Genomic DNA, 16,943 nt, shown 5'->3' on the forward strand with positions numbered 1-16,943 from the left:
GCGTCTGGGATTTTGCCACACACCAAAGGTGCTCGAGGTAGTGGTGCTGAAGGATTTTGTCACAAAGCGTTGCCACACACCAAGCGGTGCCAAATGGGTGGTTCAAAAGAACCAAGATGGCGGGGCAGAGGGCTTTTGGTCCTTTGAACCAGGGACTTACCTAATAACGGTCTTACCAATCCACCAGAGACCTGTTTCCTTCCCCCAGCTGAGCATAGCCAATGACTAGCGCCAAGAGAGAGTGAGGTATAGTCCCCAACTGAATTCATTTGGCAGCTGCTAGAGATTCCCAAGGTCTCGCCCGGGGTCAGACAGCTAACCTGGGGCTTTCAGGTGACTTGGCACTGCCAGGGAGCTGTTAGGAGTGAGGCCTGATTAGCGGAATTCAGCAACAGGTGAACTTCATTTACTTAGCTCTGCTTTCCTCCTCACTGGAGGTCAGGAGCCGGAGGACAAGGCCTCCTGGAAGACCACTATGAACTAATCCGGTTCACAGGCGGCCACTCTGCCCCTCCACACCGGGAAGAAGGGGGACGTGGGAGCCCCTGAGCTCTCGGAGGACTGTGACCTACTTGATCCCCAAGACTCCTTAAACCACAGACGTCTGAGCCCAACGTGCTCAGCGCGCGCCCCAGCTCCTCCCCCCGCCCCGCCCCGCCCCGCCGCACGGGGCGCTGGGCGCCGGCCGTTGTGCTTGCCGTTGGCACGTCACGTGGTTGCTGGATGCCTGCAGGTTTGTGCAGGTGCGGGTCGGTCGAAGCCCCTGGAGGCGTCTGGGTTAGAGGACGGAGAGCGTCACCCGCGGTGCGTGGCGGGCCTGGGCTGCGAGGCCTTGTATCTGGGGTGCCGGAGCCGGGCACGCACTTCGGAGAAGGCGCCACACCCGCGGAGGGCGAGGCAGACACTGCCTGGGGCTCTACTTCCGCCCCCGAAGTTCAGTCCCAGTGAGTAACGACTGGAAGTCTAGCGACTGGAAGTTTAGGAAAGGGGAGCGGCAGCGACGGTGCGTAACGTCCCAGGACCAGCGCGGGGGCGGCCGGCGAGGCGCTGGAAAGATGCTCGAGGTAGTGGTGCTGAAGGTGAGCGAGCGCGAAGCCCCGGCGGGGAGGTTGACTCAACCCAGCCATCCGCGTGCAGGTCTGCCTGGCTTGGAATGCCTGTCTTTGACTGCGAGTAGGGGCGCCGGACAAAAGCTCCTACGCCTCTCTTTTTTTAAAAAATATTTTATTTATTTTTAGAGAGAGGAAGGGAAGGGAAAAGGGAGAGAAACATCAGTGTGTGGTTGTCTCTCTCGCACCCCCTGCTGGGGACCTGGTTGGAACCCAGGCATGTGCCCTGGGTGGGAGTCCAACTGGCGATCTTTTGGTTCCCAAGCCGGCGCTCAATCCAGTGAGCTACATCAGGGCTCAACTTTTAATTTCAACAAAGCAACACATTTTAGCTTAGTGGTGTCCCATGCAGTATCTGGGATATAGCGTAAAAGTTAGTTGTTTTTCTGAAATTAAGATTTAACTGTGTGGCCTGTATTTACTAATTCTAGAACCTTAGGGGAAGGGGTAGATGGGAACCTCCCCTCACCCGCAACCCACCTGGGTCCACGCTGGTTGAGGTCCTGGGTACGGGCACCTTGACTCGTTCTCCTCCCCTACATGGGTCCTCTCCAGTGGGTCGCCATCCCTGTTGGACAGGGGCGGGGGTGACCTGTATCTCCCTTCCTTGAACCCAGCACACATGCATGTTTCGTCTTTATTCGTGGGGACTCCAGACGGCTCGTACCCTGGTACTCTGGCTGCCACTCCCTACCCTTCTCTGGCCCTTGGAGCAGGGCTTTGGGCTGGGGTAGGAGGGTGGGGGGGTCACGGCGGGGGGCTTGCTTGTGTGAGACCTGCTGAGCGGGGACTGACTGCTGCAGTTTCTCGTCTTTGAGTCAGGTGAGTGCTCCTTGGCAATGCCAGAGACTTGGAATGGCATATTCTGTTCACTCTGTTACTTGGAGGAAGGAGTTTACAAATCGAGCAAAGGAGTGAGTTTTTTTTTTTTGTCATTGGGAAAAGGAAATACAAATAAGTCTTAAAAATCATATTTAAGCGGGAGGAGAAGAGGGCCCTAGCAAATGATGGGGTTAAAAAAAAAACAAACGTTCTGTTTCTATTTTATGTTGTGTCTTTGTATGAATTGAGATTCACAAACTTACTCTTACAGAGGATTTGCTCTGAGACTTTTAGGGGTTTCAGATCCACCTGGCAAACTCCTCTTCACCGTCAGTCCTAAAATGGGCTAGTACGATTTCTCCTGTAGAAGGGGAGAGCTCTTCTGCGGGTACAGATCCTACACATGCCAGTCCGTCCGGCCGAACTCTGGCAGGAGGAGCTGCACTCCCACTGCCTGGAGCTTGGGAACCCCTCTCTTTTAATGGGATCTGGGGACCCTTTTATCTACCCCCTCAGCTGTGGTCTGCCCCCACTGACTGCTCTTACCGTGCTCACACTGAGCAAACTTTTATCCAGTATAGGAATATTCNCCCCTACATGGGTCCTCTCCAGTGGGTCGTCATCCCTGTTGGACAGGGGCGGGGGTGACTTGTATCTTGAACCCAGCACACATGTATGTTTCGTCTTTATTCGTGGGGACTCCATACGGCTCATACCCTGGTACTCTGGCTGCCACTCCCTACCCATCTCTGGCCCTTGGAGCAGGGCTTTGGGCTGGGGTAGGAGGGGGGGGGGTCACGGCGGGGGCTCACTTGTGTGAGACCTGCTGAGCCGAGACTGACTGCTGCAGTTTCTCGTCTTTGAGTCAGGTGAGTGCTCCTTGGCATTGCCAGAGACTTGGGATGGCATATTCTGTTCACTCTGTTACTTGGAGGAAGGAGTTTACAAATCGAGCAAAGGAGTGAGTTTTTTTTTTTTTTTTGTCATTGGGAAAAGGAAATACAAATAAGTCTTAAAAATCATATTTAAGTGGGAGGAGAAGAGGGCCCTAGCAAATGATGGGATTTAAAAAAAAACAAACGTTCTGTTTCTATTTTATGTTGTGTCTTTGTATGAATTGAGATTCACAAACTTACTCTTACAGAGGATTTGCTCTGAGACTTTTAGGGGTTTCAGATCCACCTGGCAAACTCCTCTTCACCGTCAGTCCTAAAATGGGCTAGTACGATTTCTCCTGTAGAAGGGGAGAGCTCTTCTGCGGGTACAGATCCTACACATGCCAGTCCGTCCGGCCGAACTCTGGCAGGAGGAGCTGCACTCCCACTGCCTGGAGCTTGGGAACCCCTCTCTTTTAATGGGATCTGGGGACCCTTTTATCTACCCCCTCAGCTGTGGTCTGCCCCCACTGACTGCTCTTACCGTGCTCACACTGAGCAAACTTTTATCCAGTATAGGAATATTCATTTCCCCAAGTGTGGTACAAGTAGCAGTTGTGGTTCTCCAGATTAATTTAGTCTTTACATGGATGAAATATTTTCCCCAAGTATCCATCAACAGATGAAAGGATAAGCAAAATTTGGAATATACATACAATGGAATATTATTCCAACTTGAAAAAGGAAGGACATTCTCACACAGACTACAACATGGAACCTTGAGCATAACATGCTAAGTGAAATAAGCCACATACCAAAAAGTACTGTAGGAGTCTGTCACAGGTGGGCAGGTAACCAGGTTCTTGGTTTGAACTGAACACCCACAGTTTATAGCACAGAACATGGGAGCAGGCCAGCTCCAAGCAGAGACTGACCTCATGGGCTGGAGGGACTCTATTCTTATAGGGCGGATCCTTCCTGGCTAGTTTTGGCAGGCTTTTACTGTGACAAGTAGTTGTACAGCTACTGCACATGGGGTCTCCCATGGTTTTCCTGGATTGGCCACCAGGGAAGGGGGTCCCACAATGTTACCTAGTTGACCCCCCTTCTCCTGGGGTCCCCCTGTACTAGGTTCACCTTTCCATTGGTCAGAGAATTATAGCTCTGCGTGTTAGAGAAAGGTGAAAAGGAAAGGAATTACTTATTCAAGTTCTACAGACAAGAGCAATGACTTAACGGCTTCATCAAAATCCCAAAGTCCCTTAAAACACCCACAAATACACACAGTCCTTCCTTCCCCCTTTGCCCAGTCCAAGGTACCGTATCTCAGGAAAAGAAATAGAAAGCTGCATGGTGGTTCTCTACTACTGCTGCATGATGATGTTTCTCATGGCTACGGGGTGTGGGGGGTGATCTCCCCACTCTGGCCAAAAGCACATGGTTCTCCCTTCAATGACTGCCACGTCTGCATTTAAATCCCTGCACCAGTCCTCCTTTGCAGCACCATTTCCCACTCGTCCCACAGTCGGCTANACAAATACACACAGTCCTTCCTTCCCCCTTTGCCCAGTCCAAGGTACCGTATCTCAGGAAAAGAAATAGAAAGTTGCATGGTGGTTCTCTACTACTGCTGCATGATGATGTTTCTCATGGCTGCGGGGTGTGGGGGGTGATCTCCCCACTCTGGCCAAAAGCACATGGTTCTCCCTTCAATGACTGCCACGTCTGCATTTAAATCCCTGCACCAGTCCTCCTTTGCAGCACCATTTCCCACTCCTCCCACAGCTGGCTACACCTGCCGGGACTCCCATATCCTCCCAGCTCTGCTGGGCTGCCATAGTGAGTCTGGGCAGGTGTGGCCCCATGGCGTGGAGCCAGTCAACTCCAAGCTCTCACGCAGGCGCTGTAACGGGCTGGGAGTTGCCTCCCAGTTATATCTTGGGTGGAATTCACTCTCTTCTCCCTGGCTCAAAGCATGGCCACAGCTGTTTAACATATCTGTGCAGCCAGTTAAAGGCTATAGAGATGTTAAATGACCACACCAGAGGTTAGCTGTAAAGCCGTGGCTGTACAAAACAACTCAGTGGCCCTGCTCCATGTATCCCATCCCCCCAGCTCAGACTTGTGGGGGTGAGGATGTCCCATATTTTTAGTATTTCCTGGACATCCTGAGTTCTGGATCCCATTACAAATCCTTCTTTTGGGGGCCCCCTGGCTGCACCCTCCAAGTCCACTTATATGAGTTTCCTAGAGTAGCCAAATTCTTAGAGACAGAAATTAAAAGGGTGGTTGCCGGGGAATAGAGGGAGGGGCGACTGGGGAGTCTGACCCTTTCGACTTAGTATGATGCATGTGTCCATTTCTGCTTCACATTGCTGAGTCGTATTCCATTGCATGGATAAGAAACAGTTTATTTGTACAGTCACCAGTTGCAGGTCACGAGTTGTTTCTCATTTTTAGAGATTGTAAAGAGAGCTGCTGTAAACATTTCGTACAGGTTTTTGTGTGAACACAAGGTTTTATTTCATGAGTAAATAGGTTGTGATTACCTGTTTGTTTAACTTCATGAGAAACTGTTTTCCAAAGGAACTACCATTTTGCATTCCTATCGGAAACGTATAAGAGATCTAGTTGCTGTACCTCCTCATCAGTGCTGATATTGTCAGCTTTACAGATCTTACCTGTTCTGGTAGGTTTGATGGAAGCCTTATTCTTCCTGAGGATCGCATTTCAGAGGAAGGGCTTTGAGGCCCTGAGAAGGACTTTCCCCTGAGTACTAGGAGGTGCATAGACAAGAAGGGCTTGCTGCCCATGCGAATAAAAGCCAATACCATGACTTTGCTTTTGAGAAGAGAAAGTGCTTTATTGCGAGGTCCACTGACCTGGAGACTGGAGGCAAGGCTGAAATCTGTCTCCCCGTGGAGGGTTTGGGGTGGAATTCAAGGGCACAGGGAAGGATGGGCTGGTGTGCGGAAGCGCTGGTGAGGCAGGTTTTATTTGGAGGGCTTCAGCCGGAGATCTTTTTGAACAGGGAACCCTTCACTTCTGAAAGGATTCCAGTGATCCAGTGTCAGTCAAGTCCTAGCTCTTTGGGCCCTTGGGGGCTGACCTCGTTCTGAGTGTTACTGAAGGTTCAAACTCTCCTTTGTCCTTGCTCTGGCTCCATGACAACGTTTTTTCCCCATTATTCCTGAAAAACAACTCCATATCTAATTAGAAACAGGATAAGGCCGGTTTGAGCTGGTTCTGAGGTTACATACATCACAAAAGAACAGGAAGGATTCACAGCTGGAAGCCAGTAATGGGAGGGCAGGGGCCTCTGTCAGGTGTTGGTTAGAACACAGTGAATTCTCCTGGGCGCCTTGGGCTTCCCCAGGTAGGCATTTAGGCGGGAGGGGGTGGGGGGTCATCCCAGGGATAGACCCTTATGTTGCTGGAAGCCATGCTAGAGTTTGGGTGGTCGCAGTCTAGCAATTGGGACGAGCCTGTGTGCGGAGAGTTCTTATGGGCAGCAGCTGTAAAACTGTATTTCTCTCGGCCTCCCAATTGTTGCTTTTCCCTGAACTCCTTGGAGTCTCACCTGTGCCATTCAGGGGCTGCCAAGGAGTTGATGGGTTTTCTGACGCGGACTGCAGGCCTCTCCCTCTGTGGCTCTCTTTCAGAATTTCTCCCTAATTAACAGCTGCTCTGGCAGGCCCATGCCCTGCTCCCTGGCTCCTTGAGCCACAGAATCGCAGCTTTCTGCTTGAGTTTGTAGCTGCTCTGCACCAGCGGGACTAAGGCTTCTCAGGGAAGCTGCATAGGGTGTGGGTCTCACTCTGACAGGTCCTCTTCTGAGGGATTGAGTCCCCTCCAGTTTGTACCTGCATTTGGTATCTCTTCAGTGTCTTAAAGTGGTTGTTTTGCATTTTTTCCAGGGTTTATCATTGTCAGCTGCAGGAATAGTCTCTATAAACTACTTTGCCATTACTGGAACCAGATGGCCAGCTGTTCTTTTTCTCCAGCTGTTTGTTGGAATGATCCAACGTTCAGAAAAATAGAATAGTAATGGGAACACCTGTATTCCTGCCACCTGGCACCTAGAATCCAAAATCTTGGGATGTCACTGCTTTTGGGCCCTTTCAACATGAGTTCCTATTGATATTTTCAATTCACATTTAACTTTTCACTTTGCATTTGTACCTTTAACAATGAAACTCTTAGTTTGTGAGATAAGATACATTCAGAGGAGTCTGACTTTCATCCCTGTGCTTTCTACTCCATTTCTGGCTTCCCCTTTAGGTAATAATTTGTATTTGATTTGGTCTATCTGCCATCACTTATTTCTTTTAACATGAGCAGAATGTATCTTCTCTTTCTAAGACGTCGGAAACTAACAGCTGCGTTCTGAACCTTGCTTTCACGTATTATGGGTATTTTCAAAAGACAAGAGCTCAGGGACACTGAGCTCTGCTTTTCAGTCACAACATGTAATTAAGAATTACATACTCTTGGTGACTTGTTTAGGATTTTGTCTTTGTGTCTTTTATCTTTTTTACAGCTTTATTGAATCTAACTAACATGTGACATCACGTAAGTTTAAGATATACAGCCTGATGACTTGATACACATAAATGTTGAGGGTCCTTTATCTTTGGTATGACCATTTACAACAAGGATACTTATCAAGAATTTGTTAGATTAACTTAAATTAGAAATAGTCATTGTGGCTCTAAGGTTTATTATTTTAGGGTTCTACTTTTAAATCATGCATCGTTTTGTCTTTTAAACACTTTACAGATTGAGGATCCAGGTTGCTTTTGGGGGATTGTAAAAGGGTGTAGTCCCTTTTTAGATCATGAAGCTGACTATCAAAAACTTAATAGAGCCATGAATGACTTCTATAATGCCCTGAGTCAAGACATCGAAATAAAACCATTAATGTTGGAGGAAGGGCAGGTATGTATCTAAATGGGCTTTAAGTACCATTTCTTGAAATACTACTCACAATGTAGAATATTTTGGCAACTAAGTTGATACAAGCTTTTGGGGTATTCTGATTGCTTATAAGCATTGCCTGGTATTAAGGTCTTCTGGTCGCATAAGATTTAGACTAATCGTGAATGTGGCAGCCGTTGGGTAAAGGTCGTATGGGCCAGCAGGAGATGGAGTGTCATCTAAGTTCAGGCAGGCAGACCATCCTCCTGTGGCTAGGGACCAGAGGGATTGTTCTGGATTCATCACAGACGTCAGCGCCTCAGCAGAGAGGGCGTGGGGCTTTTCAGTCCAGGGCTGCTGCCTCCTTTTTGGTTTGCCCGTGACTTTGGCCACCTCTGGCTTCCTTACCCCCCTTACCCTGAATCTCTGCCCCTCCCTCCTTTCTCGCAGCCACAGCTCCTAGTCCTGTTGTCTTGCTGTCTACACATTGTTTCTCAGAAGAGTTTGAATTTTTCTAATAGCACAATAGCAAAAGATTTATAAACTCTTTGTGAGAAAAATTGGAAATAAATTCCTTTCCCTCTCAGCAGTCGTCATGAATCATATGTATTTTCCCCATACTTGTTGAAGAAATGAAAGCAGGCCATTGTCCTTTTACAGTATTCCACATTTGGGGTAGCCCGATGGCTTCCTGGTAGGGGTGGCAGTGAACTTGCCCTCTCTGTGTTCCAATAGAGAAATACAAAGCTTTGATTTGATTTAGGGTTGTGTCCCAGCCCCCCAAAAGTGACAAGGCAGGGTCATCCCCCTTGAATCGCTTTCCTCTTCTGGAAGGTGGAGTGTAGGCCGAGATGGTTTCTGAGGGGACCTTATAGCTCTCCCAGGCTGTGGCTAAAGGCTTTGACGCCGGCATTGTCCTTTCACTGCGCAGGTGTGTGTGGTTTACTGTCAGCAGCTCAGGTGCTGGTGCCGGGCTGTGATTAAGTCGATCGTGTCCTCAGCAGACCATTACCTGGCAGAGTGTTTCCTTGTGGATTTTGCCAAGTACATTCCAGTGAAATTGAAAAAGTACGTATGAATTTTGTTTTGCCTCCTCTTCAAGAAGACAAATGTCAGTTTTAAAGGCGAGTGTCATTTTTCAAAGTAAGGGGCTAGAGGTTTTAAGCTGGAGGGGTTTTTTAGCTTCAAAAAGAGAAGACTTCTTGAAGACTTCAGGTTCCAGTTCTACACGCAGCAAAGGTAGGAACAAGTGGTTGGGATGAAAACTCGTAGGCAGCTCCATCCCTCCTCCCTGCTCCTGCCCATTTGAAAGGGCAAGTGGCCTCTTGGTTTTGTTCATGTGTCTGAGCAGGTACTTTAGGGAAGAAACTTGGTTGCAAGAAAGATGCTACCAGGGGCAGAGAGAATCTGTCTCCACAGAAGGGGCATTTTGAAGGGGTGTTGCCTCAGGTCGCAGAGAGCAGAGCATATATTCCTGACTGTCTTGCCTGACAAAGTAAGGGCGTGACCGTCACGTATGGTGGGAGACGGTGCAGAGTGAACCCTCACTGATTCCAGTACCACATGTCACAGTTTGTTAGAGGATGCTGTGAACAAGTGTTTATGGCGATTTCTTCATGGTTTCCTATCCCAGGGTAAGAGGATATCAGTTTAATAAATAAATATGAGGACCCTTCTTCCAAAAGAGCAACAGCAGATAGACTTCAACTGCAGTAAGAGATTTACCTTATTGAATTATCTTAAGAATTTCATGATTGAGTGGCTTATCAGACATTGAGAATTTGCAGATACTTAAGAAAAAAGATTCATTTCTAGCTTGTGGTTCTCTACCTTTCTAACCGTAATTGTTTTTAAAAAAACCTATTGTGTTTAACTGGGGATATTTTCCTTTAATATTTGGTATTTTAAGTTTAGTTTGTTTCAGACAAGAGAATTGTGATTAAACAGAGCACAAGGAAGCCTTAAGAGGCAGTTAGTGTAGCCACTGTTTTCTAAACTGAGACAAAAGGCCCTGTCTGGTGTGGCTCAGTTGGTTGGAGCATCATTCTTAACTGAAAGGTTGTGGGTTCGATTCCTAGTCAGGGTACAAGTGTAGGTTGTGAGTTTGATCCTTGATTCCTGCCAAACGCATGGTCTAGGAGCGTACTTGAGGCAACCAGTGGGTGCTTCTCTCTCACATTGACGTTTCTGTCTCCCTTCCTCTCTCTCTAAAAGCAGTGGAAAAAGTATCCTCAGATGAAAAAGAGAGAGAGAATATGTGTCTAGAGGAGATACATATGTTTTATATATATATATATAGAGAGAGAGAGAGAGAGAGAGACAGATAGACAGGCGCACACACACACACACACACACGGTGCCTAGACAGCCATGTGGGCATCTTCATAACCAGTTTATGCCGAAATGGTGTTAAAGTCTGTCATTTGCCTGAAAGAAGGAAAATAAAAACGTTGACCAACTTATCAAATATTAGCCCTTCAGCTTTCTTGTGCAAAGTTGGCAAGCACAAATTATTGAAACATCTGCTCATTTACAGAAACTTTAAGATAATTCTGGTCATGTATTGAAATTGATGCTTAAAATTCTTAAATAGAATTTGCTTCCCAGGTCTGATCATTATTATCTGTTATTCCTCAACCTAAGGAGCCTCACAAGACATTATTTTTCTAATCCCCCCCTCCCATGCCAGGAAATTTTAACAGCAAAGATATACAGACCGTCTGTGTATTTACTATATGTATGTCTGTACTTTATACATAGAAGAGAAATGTTTCTACCCCTCACCGGCACTAATTTTTATTCCCTTGGGCAAATGTCTCCAAGTATTTCTTGCTGGTGGCTGTATTAGAAACAAATAATTTGTGTGTTTTATTTTTGTGTGTTTTATTTTTATGTGTTTTAATTTTGTGTGTTTTATTTTTATGTTAAGTGTATTAATTATATTGGTGCACTTTAAAGAAATGTTATGTGTACTTTCTCTTTATAATCTGTTTCTTTCACTGTTAAAGTGTCCGAGTGGCAGTGGAAACTTTTATGCAGCTTCCCTATAGGGCGAAAAAATTCAGACTGTATGGCACAAAGCCTGTGACGCTACATGTTGACTTCTGCGAAGACAGTGCTAAGATTGTGTAAGTACAGCTTCTGACATGCTAACTATCCGTGAAAGTCTTAACTGAGTATATGATGTGTATGGGAACTGACTCCTCTTGAGGGTGTTGAGCGGTTTCACGGACCCTTTTTTCCTCAGGAGGTGCGTTCTGGGTCCATGTGCGTCAGCCCTGTCGGGAGTGGGGTTCCCTGCACACCCGCACCCACTAAGGCTGCAGTGGAGGGTGTAGAGTAAGGCCTGAACTCTGTGTGTTTTGGCTTCTTTATTTTTAACTTACAAAAAGTAATAAGTTAACTATAGCGAGTAACAATAGGTAGGATCGTGGCTCATTAAAACAAAGTCCATTGAATTCTTCTTCAGTCTCACTCTCTCCCACCTGGGAGGCCCCTGTGACCTGTTTAGGCTCTGAAATTGAAGGTCTTTTCCAGTGCTTTTCTACACATTCATACACGTGGAGCTTTTAATGAAAATTAGAACTTACTGTTTCTATTTGTAAATGTAACTTAGTGGATGTTGAAGCTCTTAGTACTCCTTTCTACTTTTCAGTCTTCCCCGTGGGTGAATATAATGCCATACTTGCTGTGTTTAATCATTCCTCCTTTAATAGCCAGCTAGATTGTTTGCACACCATTTTGCACTATACATTTCCATCAGAATATAGATGGCATTCATATAAACTATATAGGTGTAAAGAGGTATATGTGCATGTACACACATACACACACACATCGCATACATCCCAGCTTTCCTTTTTCCCCTTGGCACCTCACACCATTGCCAGTGCTTATACAGAACAAGTCTCTGCATTGGGTGGTACTGTGTTGAGGGTGTGACTTTGATCTTTGCTGTCTTGAATGAACACTACCTGAGGTCCTATGGGCAGCCCCATCCTTCCACCTGGGACTCCTCCCCTCTCCCTCCTGGACTGTGGCCTTGTGGGAAGAAAAGCTACAGACAGAGCGCAGTTCTGCTCGAACGTGCCGGTGATGCTGCACTGTGTTCTCGGAACTGAGAAGTTGCCCCTCTTGTTGATGTCTCGTGGGATCTGGGGGGGCCTTCCTGTTCCCACTCCTCCAACTCCCGTCGCCCACAGTTGCCTTGAGATGGCGGATGCCTCACTCCTGGGGCCGGCCTTGGAGTCTGCACTAGGAAGACTCCAAACCAGCTTGTCTCTGCTGAGGCCGTTGCACCTGCCAGGCCACTTAGCAGCCCTGCCTCCTCCCCTGACCCTCGTCCTGATCAGTCACTGCTTACCCTCCTGCGGTGACTCGGGTGCCCCCTGTCTGTGCCCGGCTCTCCCTCAGAGGCGGCCTGCCTCCCCCTCTGCCTTCCCAGCAGAGGAAGAGGAGCCCCTTTCCCAGCACACAGGGCTCCTCAGGGACCTTCTCAGCCTTGGACACACCCAGCCCTGGGATACCCTCCGTGTAGCCAGAGGGCTTTAAGTAAGTGATCTTTCTGGGGTTTGATCACCTTCTTTGACGTGTGCCTTTCATCTAGAATGTGACTCCAAAATTTGTATTTTCCTGACGTGTGAACTTGAGTACCCATCATGTGGTTATTCCGTGTGTTCGTGTGTGTCAGACAGACACTCAGACACATGAACAAGCTGATTGATTTATGTGTGAGAGACTGATTTACCTGTTCATTGCCTGATTGATTTTTCTCTCGGGCCTTTTTAAAATTAGGATTCTACTAGTCTTTTTTATTTTAAAAAAAGCTTATTGGGTAATTTTGTGTGTAGCAAGATTTTAGAACCATTGTCTTATTTTTAGAAACCCCTTGTAACTCTCTTGAAGTCATATGCTTAGTATCTTTCTTAATAGAAATAAAAATAACTAATATTTTAGTTCAGGCACTGGGCCACGTGCTTCTGTGCATTACCTGGAACCTCCCTGGAGAATGGTGGTGGCATCGCTGAGAAGTAAAACCAGTGGAGAAGCAAAACATTTCACTGTAACCTCCTTTCATTTTTGTTCCTTGCTTCCAAATACCAGCTCCCCCTGACCTTCCACTGCCTACAGCATTTCCTGCGATTTTCTTTCCAAAACAGGAAGGGGCGAGGTGATAGAGAATGGGGCGGGGGGGGGGGGGGGGGGGCTGCAGTGGTGGGAGGGGAGCGTGAGGTACAGGCCTGCTCTCCCACAGCCATGCTGGGCACGTTCGGAGCCTTTCTCTCTGCCAGCCTGTACCGGACCCAGCACACTCGGGATCCCTGTCCCAGGGGGCTTGCGTTCTGGTCGGGGAGGCAGATATGTCCCGGGTAACTGGGGACAATGGTGTTGGGACAGACAGTGCCAAGGTGGTTGGCGTGGCGAATCTGCCACAGGTGCAGGTGGCAGTGGTGGGAGGAGCCTGTTGCTGGTGCAGCCAGAGCAGAGCCAGAGCCACGCTGCCCAGCACCCACATCACGGGCTCCACAGGAGTGTCAGAAATACCCAGTGCGTGGTTTACAAAGTGATGTTAGTGTACTAACCTCAATTTTTATTTAATGAAGTTGCATCTGTGCACTGTTGCAGACGCGCCAAGAAGTGGGATGCTGCAGCTGTTCAGTACTTCCAGAACATTCTAAAAGGTGAGGCGAGTGCACAATCTCTGCTGCCTGCTTTGGACTGATGCCCAAGGTGGTTTAACCTTCGGTTGGGGAGGGGTTTGAGGTGTGCGTGCTTGGCTGGTTGAGCCTCCTGGTAGGTTTGTAAGTTACCTAGGGCTTCTTCCACCCCAATGTCACGGAGACTCTGCAGCCCTGGAATTTGGGGGCTGGATGTGGACGTTGGTAATTGACAGGTGAAATTAGAAAGGGGCTGTTTGGGCTGAGGGACCCGTACCCAGTAACAGTGACTGCCTCTTCGCGTAGAAGCTGGGGCGCTGCAAAAGAGCTGCACGTACATTTTGCTGAACTGACAGTTGGTGAAAAACCTAAGTTACTGTGTAATCATAATTCCTAGTGAACATGTATAGAATGCCACCGGCCGCCTCTGAACTGTGCTGTCTTTATATTGTTGACTGTAACATGGACTCTCATTTGTGGCACCTGTCCTAACCCCTGGAGGTCAAGAGCCAAGTAACTGTGCCTGCTTCCTGGGGCTGTCCCGAGGAGCAGTGGGCGTGAAACGCCTGCGGTGCTGCCTGTACGCGCTGGTGTCCTGGCCCCTCTCCTCTGCTGCCCCCCCTGCCCGGTTGAACGAGCAGCTGGACGCTATGTACCTGGGAGAAGTGGGACAGTGGGGGGCGAGGTCGCTGGCTTTGGAGTTTTGGTCCCTGAGTGAGCACACTGGGGAATGCTGGGAGACAGAGGTTTGGAGGAGGCAGCGTGCTTAGGTCTGCATACTGCCCTGCTGCTCCTGTGGGGCCTTCCCTGAGCCTGGTCTCTTCACCTGCACAGTGACCCTCAAAGCTTATGGTAAGAGTGGAGGGAAATACCGTGTTCTGCCATGTATGATGCTCACCCATGTTTTTGTGTGATTTATACAACGGATTATTATGTCCATTATTATGTAACCATTATACCCATGTATAATGTGCAGCCTTCTTTTTCCCTAAAAATTTTGGGCAAAAAGTGTGCATTTACACGGCAAAACACATCACTGTGTTTTGTTCTGGGCAACAGGAGGTGCCCACACACGGAGCTGCTGTTAGGATTACTGTGAGTCTCAGAGAGTAGCTAAGAGCTCCGCTCCGTGGGCATTTGGCAGATAGAGGGGGCTCAGATGAAAGGCTGGTGAGAAGTGATTTGGGAGTCACTGCGCCCAAGGAGGTGACACAGGGTGGCAGGAAGGGGAGGCTGTGGACGGGACAGAGGGTGCGAGGCTGACTCCATGCAGGAGAGCACTCACCGCGACTTGCCCAGCCCGACACCTGCATTGAGGCCCCCCTGTGGGAGGAAGATGTTGGACATTGTGGTGCTGGATAATTAATTACTAAGTGGTCAGCAGAGGTTAATAGGTGGGAAATGGCCAAACTGTTTCAAATATACTTTTAATATCAGCTAATTTATGTTTTCTTTTGTGCCACTCAGCAACGACCCAGGTGGAAGCCAAATTATGTGCTGTGGAAGAAGATACTTTTGAGGTTTACCTGTATGTAACTATAAAAAATGAAAAAGTAAGTGAAATAATCATATTTTAAAAATATTCTATCATTATTTACAATTTTATTATAATAAAGAATAATCAAGGGAAACAATGTCATGTACATAGAAATTTTCATAATCTTTCAAGGAAAGCTTTGTGCAGAAGTTAGTGAGACTGTTTTCTTTTAATTACTTTAGTGTTTTATTTAGACAGTATTTTAATTAGTAATGGGTAAGAAGTTATTCCTGTAGTGATGAGTATGAAGTGTTATTTTCTCAAAAGAGGCCATCAGTTTTGTAAATACTTTTGGTATGGTTCACTGTTTTTCCCCCCTTCATAGTTTTCTGATTGTGTGTAATACGTGCTCATCGTAAAGAATTCAGATAATGTAAGTAGAAAGAAAGTGGGCATCCCCGTGACCACCCCATCCCACCCCAGTTATAAGCTGTTAACATTTGCTTGCCTTTATGGAGGGTGGTACAGGTACAGCTCTGCACCTAGTGTGGAGGTAGGTGGAGGTGCCGACCTGGGCTGCCTGGGCCCACAGGTCATCTAAACTGCCCATTTATTTAAATTTTTTATTTTGAAATAATTTTACAATGACAGACGAGATGTGAAAATAGTGCCAGGTTTTGTATATGCTTTACCTGGGTTCCCCTGATGTTAACCATACAAACCCCTGGTGCGGTGATTAAAACCAGAAAATTAACACTGAAGAAACACTCTTTTCAGAACATCTGCAGACCTTATTTGCATTTTGCCAGTGTTCCCACTAATTTCCTTTCTCTGTGCTAGGGTCTGGTTAAGGATCCCTCATTGCATCTGCCTGTCTCGTCTCCTTAGTCTCCTCAGTCTGTTGAGACAGTCCCTCAGTCTTTCCCCGTCTTGACACTTGTGAAGAGTGCTAGCCAGTTATTTTGCAGACTGTCACTCAGTTTGTTCTCGTATTGGATTGAGGTTCCACAGCTGTAGCAGGAATGCTACCGCAGTGACAGGGAGCCCTTCTCAGTGCTCCCTAGGAGGAGGTTCACAGTGTTGGTGTGGCTCGTTGCCAGTCACGTTGACCTTGATTGTCTGGGTAAGGTGGTGTCTGCTAGGTTTTTCCTCCAAAGAGTTACTCTTTTTTTCCTCTTGAGATGATTAAGCATCTTGTAGGGGGGTGGTACTTGGAGACTGTGCAAATATCCATCAATTACCCTTGTGTGTAAAGCTTATTTTTGTGGTGTTTGCCCATTTCCATTATGCCTTTTACATTTTAAATTGGAATTCTATAAGGAAGAACTATTCCTTCTCCCCCATTTACTAATTAATTCAATAATTCATTTATCTTAGTATTGACTTCTGAATATTTATTTTACTCTGGGTGATATAATCCATTACTATCATTATTTTCTTGCTCAAATTGTCACAGAATTGTCCATTAGGAGCTTTTTCAAAGTAGCTTATGTTCCTGACCATTGTTGAAAACTCTACTTCCTGTTCCACAGCATGCACCTGGCTCATTTGGTCATTTTCCAGTTCCAGGCCTAGAATCAACCACTGCTCCAGGAACTTCCTCCTGGTGACAGATGGGGTTTAGATGTCAGGATCAGGGCTGTGTGTGGGCTGGTGCTGCTGGGGTGTCGTTGACTGTAGGCCCACCCCACAGGCAGGAGATACCTGTCTACACGCGAACCCGCGTGCACATACGTCCCCCTTTGTCCCCAGATCTGTCCACCTATACATGTAGTAAAAGCTCTGGTACCTCTCATTTCAATCCGGTACCTCCCCTTTCCTCATTCCTGACATCTGTCTCCTAGTATTCACATCAGTGAACTTCAGAGTTGCTAACCCTCATTCCTGTGAAAAAATAAGCCATCTTAAGCCATATGGAATGTAGCCAAAATGCTGTTTTCCAGAGTAATTTAGGTTTCTTTTTTCCCCCTAACCTCTTCAGTGCAGTTATGTTACTCATTTTTAGTGAAGTTTGTTACTTTTTATATTGAAGTTTGTTACTTTGAGTTCCCCCACATTTTTGTTCATTTTACTGTGACTTCTCATT

The 16,943-nt window shown here is 47.2% G+C and overlaps 1 protein-coding gene across 1 annotated transcript in view; it reads left to right on the top strand.

Annotated features, from left to right (window-relative positions):
• Positions 1-1,055: 1,055 nt before the first annotated feature.
• The window catches only part of TDRD12 (tudor domain containing 12), a 79,805-nt gene continuing 63,917 nt past the window's right edge, over positions 1,056-16,943 (top strand). The window contains exons 1-6 of the mRNA XM_037030819.1: positions 1,056-1,079; positions 7,586-7,744; positions 8,655-8,791; positions 10,732-10,851; positions 13,349-13,404; positions 14,848-14,933. Coding sequence (XP_036886714.1) covers positions 1,056-1,079; positions 7,586-7,744; positions 8,655-8,791; positions 10,732-10,851; positions 13,349-13,404; positions 14,848-14,933 — 582 coding nt within the window. The remainder of the gene's footprint in view (positions 1,080-7,585; positions 7,745-8,654; positions 8,792-10,731; positions 10,852-13,348; positions 13,405-14,847; positions 14,934-16,943) is intronic.

The sequence above is a fragment of the Sturnira hondurensis genome, unplaced genomic scaffold (assembly GCF_014824575.4).
Source record: "Sturnira hondurensis isolate 20B ecotype Veracruz unplaced genomic scaffold, ASM1482457v3 Scaffold0020884, whole genome shotgun sequence".
NCBI classification, from domain to species: Eukaryota; Metazoa; Chordata; class Mammalia; order Chiroptera; family Phyllostomidae; genus Sturnira; species Sturnira hondurensis.